General features: G+C 41.0%; 1 protein-coding gene across 2 annotated transcripts in view; it reads right to left on the bottom strand.

Annotated features, from left to right (window-relative positions):
- thoc5 (THO complex 5) overlaps positions 1-20,690 on the bottom strand; it is a 38,944-nt gene that overhangs the window by 7,816 nt on the left and 10,438 nt on the right. Inside the window, exons 7-16 of one of the 2 annotated variants that reach the window (XM_078421515.1) lie at positions 18,560-18,692; positions 17,878-17,913; positions 10,250-10,327; positions 9,851-9,894; positions 8,182-8,281; positions 7,012-7,120; positions 6,496-6,597; positions 5,309-5,405; positions 3,480-3,594; positions 713-816 (exon numbers count right to left, since the gene is read on the bottom strand). In XM_078421515.1, coding sequence (XP_078277641.1) covers positions 713-816; positions 3,480-3,594; positions 5,309-5,405; positions 6,496-6,597; positions 7,012-7,120; positions 8,182-8,281; positions 9,851-9,894; positions 10,250-10,327; positions 17,878-17,913; positions 18,560-18,692 — 918 coding nt within the window. The remainder of the gene's footprint in view (positions 1-712; positions 817-3,479; positions 3,595-5,308; positions 5,406-6,495; positions 6,598-7,011; positions 7,121-8,181; positions 8,282-9,850; positions 9,895-10,249; positions 10,328-17,877; positions 17,914-18,559; positions 18,693-20,690) is intronic. The other variant, XM_078421516.1, reaches the window with a different exon arrangement.

The raw sequence follows: 20,690 nt of genomic DNA, 5'->3' as shown, positions 1-20,690 counted from the left end.
CCATCGAGTGTGCACTGCTGTTCAAATGAATCACGGCTAATCCGATTCCAGCCTTGCCAGGAAGCGTTGCCCCACTCTATTGCTTATCGATAGTTCTCCACCTCTGCCATGACAATAGTGAAAGACTGCTTCGACTACCCTTTGGCACTCCTGGAGAAAAGTATTGACTAATTGCCTGTACTCTGCAATTTCCCCTTTGCTTTATCAATTGTACGTGTTTAAACTGATTGTATCAATGAATGGTGCATCAGATAAGACACAAAGTGCTGTATTAACTCAGTGGGTCAGGCATGCAAATCTGGAGAACCTGGATAGGCGACATTTCGGGTTGGGACCCTTCTTCAGAATGAAGGGTCCAGACCAGAAACATCATCTATCCATGTTCTTCATGTTCTCCAGCACTTTGTCTCTTATTTTGTAAACCAGCATCTGCAGTTCCTTGTATCCAAACGATAAATCTGATCTGATCCATTTTGGATAGCAAGCAAAACAAAGCTTTTCACTGTACCCCAGTGCATGCGACAATAATAAACCTAATCTCTGTAAAATGGCTGACCTCTTATTTCAAACATTGAATGTTCCTGCCATTGGTGATAATTGATTATAGTTACAAACGACGCTAACATCAATCGCCGTTGGCAAAGCCTTGAAAGAGTAAGGATGTTAGGAGGAATAAATATTGAAAATAATGAGATTAACACTTGATACATACCACATAGTCGTCATATGAAATGGCACACCATTTTATCAATCTGGATATGATTTTCACTGGGAAAAGATGTTGACACTCACTGGATATTGGAACAATACTGTGTTCTGCAAAGGAACAACACGGGAATATCAGTATAGATTTATCAAATCAAATAAATCCAGGGAATCAATAAAACAATTACATGCTTGTTAGATTTTCTTGAATTCTTCAATAGGCAAAGTTATTGATATTTGAATATTTCTGAATTATAATATCTGCAGGATTCAGGATCTATGCACTTCCAATAATGCTAATTTTAACATTCACAACCCAAACTGAAGAACAATGCAAAAGTTTTCACATCTCATTTTTTACATTCAATAGCCACGAGCCACTCAATGTGGAACTGCAGCAAATAGCTTGGCGATCAGCTTCTGCCATTTCCAATGCTGCACAATTAGTTTCCCCATGGAAAGCAAATCCCCACGGACACAAGATCATGGTGGAAATTGCCTCCGGTTCTTTATCCACTTATACCAATTGAGAAGATTCTTATTTTTTTCATTAAAAAAAAATGACAACTATCTTGGCGGAGAAGTGACACGATCACTGACAAGGTGATGTACTCATATGGAACAAGCTGCCTGAGGAGGTCGTTGAGGCAGGTACCATGACAGCATTTAAAAGATACTTGGGACTGCTACATTATATAGATACATAGACAATAGGTGCAGGAGGAGGCCATTTGGCCCTTCGAGCCAGCACCGCCATTCAATGTGATCTTGGCTGATCATCCACAATCAGTACCACATTCCTGCCTTCTCCCCATACCCCTTGACTTCACCAGCCCTAAGAGGTCTATCTCTCTTTTGAATGCACCCAGTGAATCGGCCTCCACTGCCTTCTGAGGCAGAGAATTCCACAAATTCACAACGCCCTGTGTGAAAAAGATTTTCTTCATCTCAATTCTAAATAGCCTACCGCTTATTCTTAAACCGTGGCCCCTGGTTCTGGACTCTCCCAACATCAGGAACATGTTTCCTGCATCTGGCGGGTCCAATCCCTTAATAATTTTATGTTTCTATAAGATCCCCTCTCATCCTAAATTCCAGTGAATACAAGCCCAGCCACTCCATTCTTTCATCATATGACAGTCCCGCCATCCTGGGAATTAACCTCGTGAATCTACGCTGCACTCCCTCAACAACAAGAATGTCCTTCCTCACATTGATAGGAGAGTTTCGAACAGTATGAGTCACACACGGACAAACGTGACTCGCTTAGGTGGGGCATCTTGGTCGGAATGGACAAGTTGGGCTGAAGGGCCCATTTCTGTGCTGTATGAATCTACCTTTGTAAGGCATGTAGCAACTCAAACATTGTGATTCCTATCGTTATTTGTTCAGCTGATTAACCCACTAATATATTTCCCCAGCCAATAAAATTTCACTGGGCATGCACAAGTTCCACTTCATAAACCAAAATTGAAAATACTAATTTTTGAATATAAATACCATGGTCCTTACAACTGTTACTTACAAGTTACAATAGACAATAGGTGCAGTAGTAGGCCATTCGGCCTAGCACCACCATTCAATGTGATCATGGCTGATCATTCTCAATCAGTACCCCGTTCCTGCCTTCTCCCCATACCCACTGACTCTGCTATCCTTAAGAGCTCTATCTAGCTCTCTCTTGAATGCATTCAGAGAATTGGCCTCCACTGCCTTCTGAGGCAGAGCATTCCACAGATTTACAACTCTCTGACTGAATAAGTTTTTCCTCATCTCCGTTCTAAATGGCCTACCCCTTATTCTTAAACCATGGCCCCTGGTTCTGGACTCCCCCAACACTGGGAACATGTTTCCTACCTCTAACGTGTCCAACCCCTTAATAATCTTATGTTTCGATAAGATCCCCTCTCATCCTTCTAAATTCCAGTGTCCTCCAATGGAGTCTCCTCCATTGTAAGAATGAGGCCCAACACAAATTGGAGGAACAGCATCACATATTTTGCTTTGGTAGCTTGCAACCAGTGGTATGAATATTGATTTGTCATATTAACTTCAAGTAACCCTTGCTTTCCCTCTCTCTCCATCCCTCCCCCATCCTAGTTCCCGACTAGTTTCATTGTCATCCTGATTCATTTTACAGAAGTGGTGTACCAGAATGCTGCCTGGATTAGAAGATATTAGCTATAAGGAGAGATTGGACAAACTTGGATTGTTTTTTCTAGAACGCCAGAGGTTAAGCGGTGATCTGACAGAAATATATAAAATATGACAGGCATAGATAGATTAGAGAAGCGGAACAACTTTTTTCCCCCAGGGTGGAAATATCAAAGGCCATAGCTTTAAGGTGAGAGAGACAAAGTTTAAAGGAGATGTACACAAAAAGCTGGAGTAACTCAGGGGAACAAGCAGCATTTCTGGAGAGAAGGAATGGGTGATGTTTCGGGTCGAGACTCAGATGTGTGGGGTAAGGTGCTTTTTCCCCGACAGAGAGTGGCGAGTGCCTGCATCACGCTGGCAGGGATGATGGTAGAGGCAGATATGATAGTGACCTTCAAGAGACTTTTAGACAGGCACATGGATATGCAGGGAATGGAGGAGCATGGATCATGGCAGGCAGAGGTGGTTAGTTTATCGTGGCGTTATGTGCGGCACAAACACTGTGGGCTATACGGCCTGTTCTTGTGCTCTTGTGATCAGCTGAGCCTCCACTTTGGCACGACACGGCTTAACCGTAACAGAGGTTTCATGGCTCCTGGAAACCAGTTTGTACTCACCGAGTGAAGCAAATTGCTTCTGCAGAGCCAGTCGGGATTGCAACCTGACACGAAGCAGTTTTATTGTAGTTTCCATGTGACTTGCACTCAAAGAATTGTCTGCTAACATGGATTTCTGTGGCAAGAGTGGAAATAAAAACATTTGTGAAAATTCATGCTGCAACAACATTGGAATATATCCCAAAAGCATATTTTTGGGAGAATATTTTCTAACCTTCTCATACTTTATCAGGTTATGTAATGATCAAATAGAAAATGGCTAGATTTCCATAAAAACACAACTTTTCACTCACGGTATTCAAAGAAGGAAACCTACGTGTGATCTATAGATGACCATGGATTATTATTTCCAACACAAGTGAAGAAGAGCATTAAATGCTGCCTCTTCTATGGTGAATAGAGTAAATGGGCGTTGACTCTCTCCATCAATCCTTTAACTCCATGTCATCAGATTATGGCCTTGCCTCAGCTTGTTTACCTCCCAATTACTCCTCACCTTCCCTTTCAAATACCTAATCATCTCAAGCGAAAATGATGAAAATACTCAGCAGAGTGAGAAAGAAGAGTTAATTCTTCACTCAACGATCTTTCATCAGAACACTGATCTCATTCTCAACAGCATCTTAAAACAAGATGGCATCAAAGGGGCAGGTGACTCTTTGTGTGCTTGTCCCTGAAGTGGATCTGCTAACATATACAATCGCCCCACTCTTTTAATTCTCTATTTCAACAGCGGCATTTACCTTTGAACTATCTTTCACTAAAGGTTATACCCTTTATCCTGTATCTCTACACCGTGGACGGTTTGATTGTAATCATGTTGTTTTTTCGCTGACTGGATAGCACGCAACAAAATGCTCTTCACTGTACGGTGCACATGACAATAATAATAAACAAAACTAAATTATCCACTGATCCAATTAAAACTGTCATCTATTTGAAGAAATGTTTTAGATTTCCGTGATCCTTGTGCAACCAAATACATTCTGGTTTGCACTCCGAGATGGAGGGTGTACTCCTTTCTTTCTGATTTGCCACCAGTAGTCAAGTTCCTCACTTGTAAGTCATCCTAATACTTGCAGGGCTATGATTTACATCGACAACCACAATCGCTACAATTACGAGCTTTGCTCTCATTTAACAGTCATGCACTTTTTTTCATTTTATTTGTTACAAATATCATAGAGTAAAATAAAATGTCCAAAAGGTAAGGTCCAAAGTAATTGATGGGAGAGTGGACAGGCCAGTGTTCATTTATTATTTAATGGAGCAGACACAATGCTCTATTGGCCACGGCTAAAGTTTAAATATTTCTGGGGTCTTTGATAGAAGGATGAAATTATGTCACATTTAGTAAACAAAGACTGTTTACTAGTAACGCACAAAGTGCTGGAGCAACTCAGAGGATCAGGTAGCAACTGTGGAAGGAATGGGCAGGGATCCCTCTTCATCCACAGTTCCCAGTGTCATTGAGTCATACACCGCGGAAAAAGGCCATTTAGCCCGACTGGTCCATGCTGACCAAGATGCCCCATCTAAGTCAGTCCCACCTGACCGCGCTTGGTCCATATCCCTCTAAACCTTTCCTATCCATGTCATCATGTCTGCGTCTCCATAGTTTACTGTTTCCCCAATGGCAAGTCGAGTGACAAAAACCGTTCACCGTAATTTTTTTGCTAGATACAAAATCTTAGCATGTTCACCAAAAACACTCCTCACATACAGTGTACTGCAATGTTATAACTAAATCCAAACAAAATCTTGTGATATTATACACTTGCTGCCACTAACATTTAAACAATCCCCTCTCTCAAGTTCTGAAAGCTCACCTGTGGCTGATCCTTTGGAAAATGCAGTCCTCCGAGTTTCTGAACCCAAACATAGGGGTGCCCCAGATCGCTAATGTAGTCACTAAAAGTTAAGATGCTGGAAAAAAGAAAAATAAGTTCAGTTTCCCTCCCCGACCAAAAAAGAGACATGATACAAGAACATTTGGACCCTGAATTCTGTTCTTCTGACATGCCTCATTAAAATGCATATTTTGGGAATCACAGGTAAAGAATAATCAAATCCATTTGTACATGGATAGGAAATGTCTTTTTACATGCTGTCACTGCACCTGCCTCAACCACTTCCACTGGCAGCTCATTCCATATACCCACCATCCTCTGTGTGAAAAGGTTGCCTTTACGGTTCCTATTAACTCTTTCCCCTCTCACCTTATGCTCTCTAGCTCTTGATTTCACAAACTGGGGAAAAGAGTATGCACTTACTCTGTCTATTCCCCTCATGATTTTATACACCTCTATTAGATCACACCCCAGCCTCCTGCGCTCCAAAGAATTAAGTGCACAGTGGCATAGCGGTAGAGTTGTTGCCTTACAACGCCAGAGACCCAGATTCAATCCTGACTATAGGCACTGTCCGTATGGAGTTTGTACGTTCTTCCTGTGACCGTGTGGCTCCAACACTCCAAAGACGTACAGGTTTGTAGGTTAATTGGCTTGGGTAAAATAGTAAACTTTCCCCAGTGTGTAGGATAGAGTTAGTGTACGGGGTGATCACTGGTTGGTGCACAAAATGCTGGAGTAACTCAGCAGGTCAGGCAGCATCTCAGGAGAGAAGGAATGGGTTACCCATTCCTTCTCTCCTGAGATGCTGCCTGACCTGCTGCGTTACTCCAGCATTTTGTGAATAAATACCTTCGATTTGTACCAGCATCTGCAATTATTTTCTTACACTACGGGTTGGTGCAGAGCAGTGGGCCGAAAGGCCTGTTTCCGCGCTGTATCTCTAAAGTAAAATCTAATGTCTAAAATACCTAGCCTTCCCAACATCTGTTTACAGGTCAGGTGCTCGAATCCTGGCAACATCCTCATAGATCTTCTCTGCACTCTTTCTAGTTTCAGGCGACCTTTCCTATAGCAGGGTGACCAAAACTGAACACAATACTCCAAGTTCTCATGTTGTTTCCATCGACACACAGAAGTGAAAAGTAATGAAATAAGATACTCACCCAACTTTATCAAACTGATACTGATTAGCTGGATTAGGAGTCTTCTTGCCATGATCCCCAGGATACAGGCAGCTCAGTAGTGAGGCTGGAGACAATAGATCTCTACATTTGTAAAATATTTAAAGAAATATGTAGATTATCCACAAATTCATGTATAAGATGAGCAATAAAACAAAATATTATATATATAATGAAATGTAATATTTGGTATAATTAGGTGAAAGCCAGATATTTCAATGTGTCGTGGAAGTATTTTAATGCTAAGCCAGGACTTTGCAGTGACATTTATGAATGATGTTGACTAGCATACAGTGCTTGGGACAAATGCAGGTAGGTGAGTCTAGTGTAGATGTGGCATGTTGATCGGTGTGGACAAGTTGGGCCAAAGGGCCTGTTTCCGCATGCATGACGAAGTAGCATATTTCTGGTGCATTTTAGGTGATGTGCTCAACCAATACAAAGCAGAAACATTGTTTTGAACACCAATCCTAACAGTTCACTTCCCCGAGCCCTTACCCTGCACTGATGGCCACAGGCATCTCTGTAGCTGTAGTTACTTTGGCCTTCACCGTCACTATATTGAGGCTCATCAAGTAATAGAAGTAGAGATGAAGAACACTGCCATCTGCCAAATGAGCAAGATAAATGAAGGTTAAAAACAAAGCTATCAATCTGACCAAAGTGCACTTCAATATATCCATACCACAAAAGTGGGAACACAAAGTATTTTTGGAACTCACTCATCTAAAGCTATCAAATTCAGTCACATCAGATGCACCCTTTAGTATTTCAATTCCAGCACTAGGCAATAATTCCACATTTTAGACATATGAATCTGCACAGAATGTTCAAGTGACATAAAACCAATCAAGCTTTAAAAAAACATTTTAATTGTGACAATTGAAACACAAATACCAGGGGAATACAAATGTTTGGGGATGTTCCAGGTGGTCTTTAAAGTTGAGCAAATTACTTATCTAGAACATAAAGCTTCAAAGAAAAGCGAGAGTGATGGAAACAGTTGCTGACAGTGTTTAAGAAGTCTCCCGATAAGTACTTGAACCACCCAGGCATAGAAAGCAAATGGCCAAGAACTGGAAGGTAGGATTCATGTGAATGGGTGCCCAATGGTCAGGGTGGGAGTGTAGGGCCCAATGGTTTGGTTCCACACTGTGTGACTCTATGGCAGTTCCACCCTTAGTAATAAATGGTGAAATAAATCTTCATCTGATGGGAGCACAATAGAAAGCAAGGGGATTGTATATTAAATACAACATCTAGGATGTTATTCACTGGAGACATAGGTTTAAAGTGAGAGGGGAAAGATTTAACAGGAACTTTAGGGGCAATTTTTTCCACTTAGAAGGTGGTGAGTATGTGGAACGAGGTGCCAGAGGAAGTTGTTTAGGGAGGTACTATAACACCATTTAAAAGACATTTGGACAGGTACATGGATAGGAAAGGTTTAGAGGAATATATGGGCCAAATGTGGACAGGTGGGACTAGTGTAGATGGGGCATCTTGGTCGACATGGGCAAGTTGGGCTGAAGGGCTTGTTTCTGTACTGTATAACTGGCAAAACAGTTGCTTTATCCAGAGTATTTTTCCAGATGGTTTCTGTGATTTTAGAGACACATACTTTGTCATTCACATTGCTAGTGTGATGAAGAGATGGTCAGTTCTCACCTTTGTATTTCAGGTCTAAAGTAATGGACAGAGGGTGTCGTTTTAACATCTCCCTGCGTTTATCATCCAGCTGCAGGCCAAGGGTTGGGCGACGGCGTTTCTGAAAACAGATCAATAGTTTGGGCAATAATTTATACTCCCAGTTGACTTAAAACCAGCTGCACGTAGGAGGGTAATATGTTTATCACAACAGCTGGTCATGAAAATATATCATAACTTTGCAATAAGATATAATCAGGACAAATCTCTTGTTTGTTTGTTTGTTTGTTTTTGTCTTGTTCGCTTTGTAAAGCGTCTTTGAGTATCTTGAAAACGCTATATAAAATAAATGTATTATTATTATTATTATAACTGGGTTTGAGATAAAGGACCAATCACTTTTACTAGAAAGCTTATGAACCAGCATCTGCAGTTCCATGTTTCTACTAATCATTCTGAGTATCTTCTTATGATATTTATTCTGGGTTATACTTTAAGAACCTTTGCATTTCCCTTTATGAAGCTGCTTCTCAATTATAGATACTCCTAGGTTTTTTTTTGCAACATAGAACTTATTTGCCTGAGAAAGACAATTATATTAAGATCTTTGTTAAATATGTTTGACATTTCCCAGGATATAAATGTCAAAGACTAGAGGGTATAGTTTTAAAGTGAGAGGGTGGAAAGTTTAAAGTAGATGTGCATGTGCTTCCAATCACATTGTCCAATCTGGGAAACAGCAATTAATATTCTGTTTGGAAATCATGGAAGGCATTTGATGTAAAGAACATGCCCATCACTGCCCCAAGAGCAGAGAAGTCGGGCATTAAACTCACTTGAAGCAAGTGGACAGTGTTTAGATGTAGAGATATAGCGGGGAAACAGGCCCATCAGCCCACCGAGTCTGCGACGACCAGCGATCACCCCGTAGACTAGAAGTATCCTACGCACTAGGGACAATTTACAAATTTACTGACGCCAAATAACCTACAAACATGTTATATCTTGAAACGTGGGGAGAAAAACGGAGCACCCGGAGAAAACTCACGCGGTTAAAGGAAGAACGTACAAACTCCGTACAGACAGCCCGCGAAGTCAGGATCAAACCTAGGTCTCTGGCGCTGCAAGGCAGCAACTCTGCCGCTTCACTACTGTGCCGTCCAACATAAACAAATCTGCAGCAATCTACTGTCGTGGGAAGCGGCTACAAAGCGGCTGACACCTGTCAGGAATCATAGTATTCACTTGCTCATTGAGATGTGCCTTCAAGAGGCACCTTGTCACTTTGGGAGATCATTGAATGGATGGCTAACTAGATGAGCTTTTCTTGTCATGTAAAGGTTGCAGCAGCAAAAATATAATTGTTTAAAGGTGACACACGGAAACTGTTTTATGCACATTTTTCCAAACAAAAACCATTCACTGTTTTAAGTGAGAGGAAATATGTAATAGGAAACCGCGAGGCAGCCTTTTCCTTACAGAGGGTGATGGGTATATGGAACAAGCTGCTAGAGGATATAATTGTATAGATGCATATTTAGGGATTATAAATCAAAGGTCTCCTACATCCCAAGGTCGTATGGGTTTGCAGGTCAAAGGAGCACTACTTGTGATTTTTTTGTAGGAATGCAACAGTGAGAGTAAATACAATCTGAGTTAATCAGCCTCAGCTGAAATTACTGCTACTCACAGTTGTTGCCTGCTCCTCTTCTGCATCTGAGTCACTTTCATCATCTGCATTAAAAGTCAAAGAAAAGAACCATGACAAATGAAAACTGGCAATAACACCTACTCCTATTTAGCTGGAATAATGGATGATGTGGAGCAAAACACGGGCGCATAATTCCTTTCCAATCTGAAGCCAATGACTTCATTTCCAATAAAACAAACACTGAACGAGATCTGACACCTCACTGGTCCACGTGATTTAACAAACAGATCAAGAGAGTCGAGATTGTTTAATTGTCATCTGTACCAGCAACAGAACAATGAACTTGCCATGCAGAAGATAACTCTTGTATGTTAACCAAAGCAAAAATGACTTTTTTGAAATGATATTCTAAAGTCTGAAATATTATTTATTTATTACCTTGGGAATCCTCTGGTGGTCTTGAAAGTGCCTTGGCCTCTTCAACATCACCGTCAATAGCGACTGTAAGATTTTTATCTGGCAAGAATAAAAGTTTGAACTGTTTAATTTTGGATGTACGCGTGATAAATCTAAATATTTAAACAGGTTGTGCATGATTAAAGCAGCCATTACAAACAAGGCTCATTTTTCCCTGTGACAGCACCTTACAAACATGAGTTAATCAAGCCAGTAAGTATCAGGAAATTGTAAATTGCATGCCACTAAAAGCTGCTAACAATATCATGAGGTATAAACGTGTTGTTTTTTTACACACACATGCCCATCTTAGATTCTGGAGTTATCATTGATGCACTGTCACATCACACGTAAAAGTGGGTAAATTGAACATTTACACATTGATCATTTTTGTTGCCTCTCCAATAACCCAGTGGATAGTGATTCAAACAAGCAATGTAGTTATAATCACAATTTACAACAGATGTGCAGCAAATCTTTATCATTGTACAGATTAAAAAGTAATTAGTTCTCGGAGTAATGTGGAAATAAAACTAAAATAAAAAATAAAACTACTGAATTGCTTTATATGGAAAAGCAAATGTTATATTCTGAGGGATATATTCCTATAATACTTCTACATGGGCTAAATATCGTGTTGAGTGACTAATTAAGAGTGTTGCAAGTGGTCATCAACAATACTAGCACGTGACATTTATTCACCAATAACCTGTTCACTGATGGCCAGTTTGCATTTCACCAAGACCTCATCATTGCCTTGGCCAAATATGGACCAAACAGCTAAATTCTGGAACAAACAAAAAGGCCAGAGGAACTCAGTGGGTCAGGCAGCATCTGTGGAGGAAATGGAGAGATGTTGCTACGCATCAGGACCCATCATTAGATTCTGTTAGAGAGAGAACTTCTTCACAGTAGTCATACTTTGAGGTGGCTTGCAAAGAAGCAGTAAAATGGAGACACAAGAAATTGTGATGTTAGAATCAGAAGCAAAAAAACCAACAAAAGGCTGTAGGAACTCCAGCTAAATTCTGGAGATAAGGTGACATTGTTTGCAGTTGACAGCAGTGAGGCAACAAGGTACCCTAATAAAGAGGAGGCCAATGGGCATCAAGGTAAAACATTCCAATGACCAGGTTCACACTTTGTGCATTGAATGATGGTGGTGGGTTTTGGCAGTCTGCCATCTTCACCCTCGGACATCACTGTAGGGCCTCGCGGCCCAATCATCTTCTGCCGCTCCACAATCACCTTTCTTCCATCATAAAGTCAGAAATGGGGAAGACAACGTTCAATGTCGTTCACAACTCCTGAGCAATTGGAGAATCCAAGCCTGCATGCAGCAAGACTCAGACAACATTCGAACACGGGCTTATAAGTGGCAAGGAACCAATGTACCACGAAGGTAATAAGCAATGACCATCTCCAACAACAGAATTCAAGCACGCTTAATGCTTCAACGTTGCCAATTCTCCTGCCAACCACTTTTATGAAGCTGGACATCAACTGGGACAAAACAGCTGATTTATTGGCACCCCATCAATTATGCTAAACAATCATTATTGAATTATCTTTCGAATCCAAGATTTTGGTGCCCAGGACAACAAATGCAAGTTGTAGTCAGGGTGGGGTTTGATATTTTCTATTTCCAATTTGTAACCTTGGTTCAAAATGTTAACTTTCTAGATATTTATCTAGGATTTTGCAATATTTCCCTCCATTTGAGGCAGTATAGATGTTTATGTGAAACGTATTTTTATTTTTCTTGAAATCTGTATCAACCATAAGAGAAAAATGAACACTACAAAATTCATTTGTACTTTGCCATAAAAAACAACATCTGCACAATTATTGGTATAGTTTCCAGCTATTCATTCTACTGTTAATTTTTGCAACAGCACATCTATAGTTATACAGGAGATTAGAAGTAATAATCAGCACATTTAAATTAAAAGTTAATATATCATGTCAAATCAAATTTAGATTGGAGGTATACAAGGACATGTACAAGAACAAACAAAATACAAACACAATCTAAGTTAATGTACGTTTGTGAAAATTGCATGAATACATCGATTCACCCAGAGAAATTGACATTGTACAAGTGAACCATATAACCATATAACAACTACAGCACGGAAACAGGCCCGTTCGGCCCTACCAGTCCACGCCGACCACTCTCTCTGACCTAGTCTCATCTACCTGCTCTCAGACCATAACCCTCTAATCCCCTCTTATCCATATACCTATCCAATTTACTCTTAAATAATAAAATCGAGCCTGCCTCCACCACTTCCACCGGAAGCCCATTCCATACAGCCACCACCCTCTGAGTAAAGAAGTTACCCCTCATGTTACCCCTAAACTTTTGTCCCTCAATTCTGAAGCTATGTCCCCTTGTTGGAATCTTCCCCACTCTCAAAGGGAAAAGCCTACCCACGTCAACTCTGTCCGTCCCTCTTAAAATTTTAAAAACCTCTATCAAGTCCCCCCTCAACCTTCTACGCTCCAAAGAATAAAGACCCAACCTGTTCAACCTCTCTCTCTGTAGCTTAAGTGCTGAAACCCAGGCAACATTCTAGTAGCCTGGGTATGGTACGGTAGCGCAGCGGTAGAGTTGCTGCTTTACAGCGAATGCAGCGCCGGAGACTCAGGTTCGATCCTGACTACGGGTGCTGCACTGTAAGGAGTTTGTACGTTCTCCCCGTGACCTGCGTGGGTTTTCTCCGAGATCTTCGGTTTCCTCCCACACTCTAAAGACGTACAGGTATGTAGGTTAATTGGCTGGGTAAAGATAAAAATTGTCCCTAGTGGGTGTAGGATAGTGTTAATGTGCGGGGATCGCTGGGCGGCACGGACTTGGTGGGCCGAAAAGGCCTGTTTCCGGCTGTATATATATGATATGATATGATGATATGATAAATCTCCTCTGTACCCTCTCCATTTTGTCGACATCCTTCCTATAATTTGGCGACCAGAACTGCACACCATATTCCAGATTCGGCCTCACCAATGCCCTGTACAATTTTAACATTACATCCCAACTTCTATATTCGATGCTCTGATTTATAAAGGCAAGCATACCAAACGCCTTCTTCACCACCCTATCCACATGAGATTCCACCTTCAGGGAACAATGCACAGTTATTCCCAGATCCCTCTGTTCCACTGCATTCCTCATTTCCCTACCATTTACCCGTACGTCCTTTTTTGATTTGTCCTACCAAAATGCAGCACCTCACACTTATCAGCATTAAACTCCATCTGCCATCTTTCAGCCCACCCTTCCAAAAGGCCCAAGTCTCTCTGTAGACTTTGAAACTCTACTTCATTATTAACTACACCACCTATCTTAGTATCATCTGCATATTTACTAATCCAATTTCCCACACCATCATCCAGATCATTAATGTAAATGACAAACAACAATGGACCCAACACAGATCCTTGGGGTACTCCACTAGACACTGGCCTCCAACCTGACATACAATTGTCAACCATTACCCTCTGGTATCTCCCATTCAGCCATTGTTGAATCCATCTTGCAACCTCACTATTAATACCCAACGATTTAACCTTCTTAATCAACCTTCCATGTGGAACCTTGTCAAATGCCCTACTGAAGTCCATATAGACAACATCCACAGCCTTGCCCTTATCAATTTCCCTGGTAACCTCTTCAAAAAATTCAAGAAGATTAGTCAAACATGACCTTCCAGGCACAAATCCATGTTGACTGTTTCTAATCAGGCCTTGTTTATCCAAATAATTATATATATTGTCCCTAAGTATCTTTTCCATTAATTTTCCCACCAGAGACGTCAAACTAACAGGTCTATAATTGCTAGGTTTACTTTTAGAATCTTTTTTAAACAAAGGCACAACATGCGCAATGCGCCAATCTTCCGGCACCATCCCCGTTTCTAATGACGTTTGAAATATTTCCATCATAGCCCCTGCTATTTCTGCACTAACTTCCCTCAATGTCCTAGGGAATATCCTATCAGGACCTGGAGACTTATCCACTTTTATATTTTTCAAAAGTGTCTGTACCTCCTCTTCTTTGATCCTCATAATTTCCATCACTACTCTACTTGTTTCGCTTACCTCACATAATTCAATATCCTTCTCCTCGGTGAATACCGAAGAAAAGAAATTGTTTAATATCTCCCCCATTTCTTCCGGCTCAGCACATAGCTGTCTACTCTGATTCTCTAATGGACCAATTTTATCCCTCGCTATCCTTTTGCTATTGACATATCTGTAGAACCCCTTGGGGTTTACTTTTACATTACTTGCCAAAGCAGCCTCATATCTTTTTTTCGCTTTTCTAATTTCCTTCTTAAGATTCCTTTTACATTCTTTATATTCCTCAAGAACCTCATTTACTCCCTGCCGCTTATATTTATTGTATATCTCCCTCTTTTTCCAAACCAAGTGTCCAATTTCCCTGGAAAACCACGGCTCTTTCAAATTATTATTCTTTCCTTTCCACCGAACAGGGACATAAAGACTCTGTACTCTCAAAATTTCACCTTTAAATATCCTCCATTTCTCTATTATATCCTTTTCATAAAACAAAAAGTTCCATTTCACTCCTTTTAAATCCTTTCTCATCTCCTCAAAATTAGCCTTTCTCCAATCCAAAATCTCAACCCTTGGTCCAGATTTGACCTTCTCCATAATTATATTGAAACTAATGGCATTGTGATCACTAGACCCAAAGTGCTCCTCAACACATACCTCCGTCACCTGACCCGTCTCATTTCCCAACAGGAGGTCCAACACTGCCCCTTCTCTAGTAGGTACCTCTACGTATTGCTGCAAAAAACTATCCTGCACACATTTTACAAACTCCAAACCATCCAGTCCTTTAACAGAATGTGATTCCCAGTCTATGTACGGAAAATTGAAATCACCCACAATCACTACTCTGTGCTTACTACTAATATCTGCTATCTCCTTACATATTTGCTCTTCCAATTCTCGTTCCCTATTTGGCGGTCTATAATACACCCCTATAAGTGTTGCTAAACCTTTCTCATTTCTGAGTTCCACCCAAACAGCCTCCCTAATCGAGCCTTCTAGTCCGTCCTGCCAAAGCACTGCTGTGATATCCTCCCTGACAAGCAATGCAACACCCCCACCTCTTGCCCCTCCGATTCTATCACATCTGAAACAATGAAATCCTGGAATATTTAATTGCCAATCGCAACCCTCCTGCAACCATGTTTCACTGATCGCCACAACATCATACTTCCAGATGTCAATCCAGGCTCTAAGCTCATCCACCTTTCTTACAATGCTCCTAGCATTAAAATATACACATTTAAGGGACCCATCATTTCTTATTCTCAGTTTATTTCTTTTCACTTCTTTCTCTCCTACATATTGGGTCTGAGTGTTTCCCTTTTCTGCCTCCTGCCTCACACACTGCCTATTAGCTATCTGTGTTTGAGTCCCTCCCCCCAACCGTACTAGTTTAAAGTCTCCGCAATTACCTTAGCAAATCTCCCCGCCAGGATATTGGTTCCTCTCAGGTTCAGATGCAACCCGTCCTTTTTGTACAGGTCATACTTCCCCCAGAAGAGGTCCCAATGATCCAGAAACTTGAATCCCTGCTCCCTGCACCAGTTCCTCAGCCACGTATTTATCCTCCACCTCACTCCATTCCTATTCTCACTATCGCGTGGCACAGGCCTGAGATTATTGCTTTGGAAGTCCTTTTTTTTAAACTCTCTTCCTAGCCCCCTAAATTCTCCTTTCAGGACCTCTTCCCTTATCCTACCTATATTGTTGGTACCTATATGTACCACGACCTCTGGCTCCTCTCCCTCCCCTTTCAGGATATCCTGGACACGCTCAGACACATCCCGGACACCGGCATCAGGGAGGCAAACCACCATCCGGGTCTCCCGACTGCGTCCACAGAATCGCCTATCTGACCCCCTCACTATAGAGTCCCCTATTACTATCGCACTCCTCTTCCTTTCCCTACCCTTCTGAGCAACAGGGCCGGACTCTGTGCCAGAGGCCCGGGCACCATCGCTGCCCCCAGGTAGGCTGTTCCCCCAACAGTACTTAAACAGGAGTACTTATTTCCAAGGGGTACAGCCACCGGGGTACTCTCTAGTCCCTGCCTCTGCTCCTTGCCCCCCCTAACCGTGACCCACTTGTCTACTGTTGTAGCTTCTTCCCAATCGAAGTAATTTGTATGGAGTTCTAGCACAAGTTGTCAATAATACTGCCCTTTAGACACCCAAGAGACACATACAAGAGTCATAGACTTATACAGAGTGGAAACAGGTCTTTTGGTCCAAGTCATCCTTGTTCACTAATTTGTTCAACCAAGCTAGTCCCACTTGCCTGCACCTAGCCTATATCTCTCCAAACCTTTCCTATCACGTACCTGTCCAAGTACCCTTTTAAATACTCAAACTGTACATGCCGCTACTACTTATTCTGGTTCCAGGTACACACCAACCTGTGTGTGAAATGGTTGCCTTTTAAATATTACCCCATACACCTCTTAACTTCAATCTCAAACTCTCCAGATCTGGTAACATCATTGTCTTTTTTTTAAACACTCTGCCCAGTTTAATGAGATCCTTCCTATGGCAGGCTGACCAGAATTGTATACAGTATCTCCACATGTGGCCTTACCAACATGATATATCAAGCCCTGTACTCAATATTCCTGTCTGAAGAAGGGTTCCACCTCGAAACGCCACCTATCCATGTTCTCCAGAGATGCTGCCTGACGCACTGAGTTACTCCAGCACTGTGTTCTCCTGTACTCAACCCCCTGATCTAGATCTCCCTGTTCTAGCACACTCCCCATGACCTTACCAATGAGTGTAGAAGTCCTGTCCTGGCTAAGTGCAACACCTCACATTTGTCTGAGTTAAACTCCATCTGGCATTCCTCAGCCCACTGGCCCAGCTGATCAAGATCCTATTATAATCTTACATAACTTTCTTCGCTGAACACTACACCACCAATTTTAGTGTCATCTGCAAAATTAGTAACCAATCCACCTACAGAACAGCCTTCCCTTGCGACACCTTGTCAAAGCCGTTACTAAAGTCCACAATGACAGTATCTATGGTACTGCCCTCAATCTTCTTGTTTACGTCATCAAAAAACTCACTCAAATTGGCGAGACAGGATTTCACATGCAGATAACCATGCCTAACCAATTCTTGGCTTTCCAAATGCATGTAGACCCTATCTTACAGAACTCCTTCCAATAATTTTCCCACCATTAATGTAAAGCTCACTCGTCTGCAGACAAACACCGATATGTGATTAAAAGGAACTGCAGATGCCAGTTTATATCAATCAAACACATAAAACGCTGGAGTAACTCAGCAGGTCAGGTAGCATCTCTGGAGTAAATGGATAGGTGATGTTTTAGATCGGGACCCTTTATTCAGACTGAAGATAATCATTTTGATTTAAACCATCACTGCTTTATTGCTTGTCCTGTGGCGGATCTCTGGCCTCCGCCAGGCCACTACAGTCCTGTCTTTTATGCAGGGTTACATACAAGTAGCACAGTTCTCAATGTAAAAAAAAAGGTTTTAAAAAACAATTCAAGTCCCATTACTTACCCTGCCCATTGGGCTGGGAGGCTTTGTTCATCTGGGCTAATGGGGCATCCACCACCACAGCCAGAAGAGGATTAGAAATAAAAAAAGGATTGTGAAAGAGAGACACAATGTCAGTAAAAGAAAATAGATCAGCAACAAAGCTGAAACGAATTCAATATGTATCTCTGAAACTAAATTAAAAGTTAAACAGTAGTAGTACCATTAGTCAATGTGCAGATTAGGAAAATAATAGCAAAATAATTAATGTTACAGAAGTAGTAAGAATGTGAGAAACATTTCGGCGTTACAAATGCTATCCACAGCTTAAAACACTTAAATTATACAAGGTCAGGTGGAAAGTTGACATATTTGACAAACGGTTTATTTGCAAAAGTTTCTAAAGACTGGGTTAGAAGAATGCTGCTCGAAATAAAAGGAATGAAAATATCAACATTGCTGAGAAATTTTAAAGATCAACAATTCTATCAAAAGTTTCCAAAAGAAAAAAAGTGTGTTATTTAACATATAACTTTTACCAATGCTGCAGATGTATTAGGACCAGAGGAGATGGTTTAAATTCACCATTGAAATACATTTGATGAGATAATTTTAGCCAATATTAGAAACAATGGTGGAAAGAACTTGCATCATTAATATAAAATCCATGCATGCCACGGCACTATCAATAATACACCTGACTTACCACAAGCTTGTCCATAAGAATTTGCTTGCACATAGAGCACGTACAGTGGAGGAGGTAGGTGCCTGGCAATTTCATACTGTTTGTGAGCTTGATCAAATGGCATCGAGAGATACTCCTGAACCGGTAACGAAGCCTAAAGTGACAGACATTCAAATTGTAAATCGACAGCGCAAAACCACATTTTAAAATCAGTATTCAACATATCACAACTTGACTTAAACTCACTCTGAAGGTTGAAGGTATGCATTTTAATTATACACCCACCTTGTTTCACGATTCAAAATTCAACGCATTGAATTTAGGAAGCTGCGGGCTTAGAGGTGTATAAAATCGTGCAGGGAATAGGCAGGGTGAATGCACAGAGTCTTTTAACTAGGGTAGGGGAATCAAGAATGAGAGGATGTAGGTTTCAGGTGAGAGGGGAAAGGTTTAAATAGGAATCTGAATGATAACTTTTTCACACAAGGTGCTGGGTATATGGAACAAGCTGCCAGACGAGGAAGTTGAGGCAGGTCTAATAACAAAATCTAAAAGTCACTTGGACAGGTACGTGGGTATGAAAGGTTTAGAGGGACATGGGCAAACGGGACTAAGTTAGATGGGGTATCTTGGTTGGCATAGACAAGTTGCCATGAAGTCTGTTTCCGTGCTGTATGACTATGTATACTGACCCTCATAGAGAGGGTGACTTTTTTTTTAAAATGAGGGGTGACCTGTGCCTGTATCAATTACAATCACCACTGCTCATCTCAGTAATGGCAATCATTAAACTATTAGCGTTGCAAAAATCCATTGGAGTCACCAAAACTTTGATGATTCAGAAGTAACATGAAAGTAGAATCTGTAGGGGTAGTAGATTTCTTCCCAAAGTAGTTAGCTCTCAACTCCCCTCTGACATAACCTAACAAGTGATTCATCAGTATCAAAGATTAGGGATGGGTAATAATTATTGGCCTTATTAGCACAACCCACATTCCTCAAATTAGATTGGTGTGTAATCGATAAATGGAAATCAGAAGCAACCTTCCACTTGGGAATAAAACATAATTTGTACAGGTATGTAGGTTAATTGGCTTGATAAATGTAAAAAATTGTTCCTAGTGTGTATAGGATAGTGTTAACGTGCGGGGATCGCTGGTCGTCGCGGACCCGGTGGACCGAAGGGCCTGTTTCCACGCTGTATCTCTAAACTAAACTGTGCACAATGCATTGTTAAGGAACAGTGGGATATGCGGACAAGGGATGGGGAAAGTGGTCATTTGTGATCAAGACTGAAACACTGGGTAGAATTGCCTGTTTTGGTCCTGGAGACTGAGCACTATATTCCCACAAAACTATTTTGGGTCATCAATTATTACCTTTTGAATTTTACTCCCTAACAATTTGTCAGCAAAACAGCCTAGCCTGCTGATATTCACTCTTGAGGTCTGCAGGAGCAATCACCACCTGACTATCAGAGGCTTCCAGATCTGAGCAGAATCGTACCACTTTCAACAAAGAGATAATTGAAGAATGAGATTCTAATGCTGCATAAAATGTGTAATGATTGATTGGAGCAATCATGAGAGTTGCTAGACAGTTATATAAACAATATTAATGCCCCCTTCTACTGAAAGGTTGACAGGAATACAGTGCAGTTTGAGTGAATGCAATCTTCAGAACAATAGGTTGCAGTTGTTGGTTGACTGCTTTAATACGACCAACGGGAAATCAACTCAACTGCTGTCCTGTGAAAAATGACCTGATAATCTCATTAAATAAGACAAAGTGCTGGAGTTATTCAGTGGGTTCGGCAGCATCTCTGGAGAACATGGATAGGTGATGTTTCAGGTCGAGACCCTTCTTCAGACTCTCACACTTTGTTGCTTGAGGTTTAACTGAGATTTTAACCTTCAAAAAGATTATTTAAATTTTTTGATAATATTTCTATCTTAATCAACCTTACACAGTACTCATACTATGTACATACACAGCATTGTGTTTATAAGGTAAAAAAATATCGATTTTTGCTTCCTGTTAAACATATTTGATCAGGATTGCTTATGTAGATGACTTCCATTGTCAATAGTGGATTTAACGTTCATTCTGTAAAGTTCATGATATAATTTAATTATGCGCTGATTAATTCAGA

This window comes from Rhinoraja longicauda, chromosome 25, assembly GCF_053455715.1.
Source record: "Rhinoraja longicauda isolate Sanriku21f chromosome 25, sRhiLon1.1, whole genome shotgun sequence".
NCBI lineage: Eukaryota > Metazoa > Chordata > Chondrichthyes > Rajiformes > Arhynchobatidae > Rhinoraja > Rhinoraja longicauda.
The sequence above is the reverse complement of the archived record's forward strand: the minus strand, read 5'-3'. Positions and strand labels throughout refer to the sequence as shown.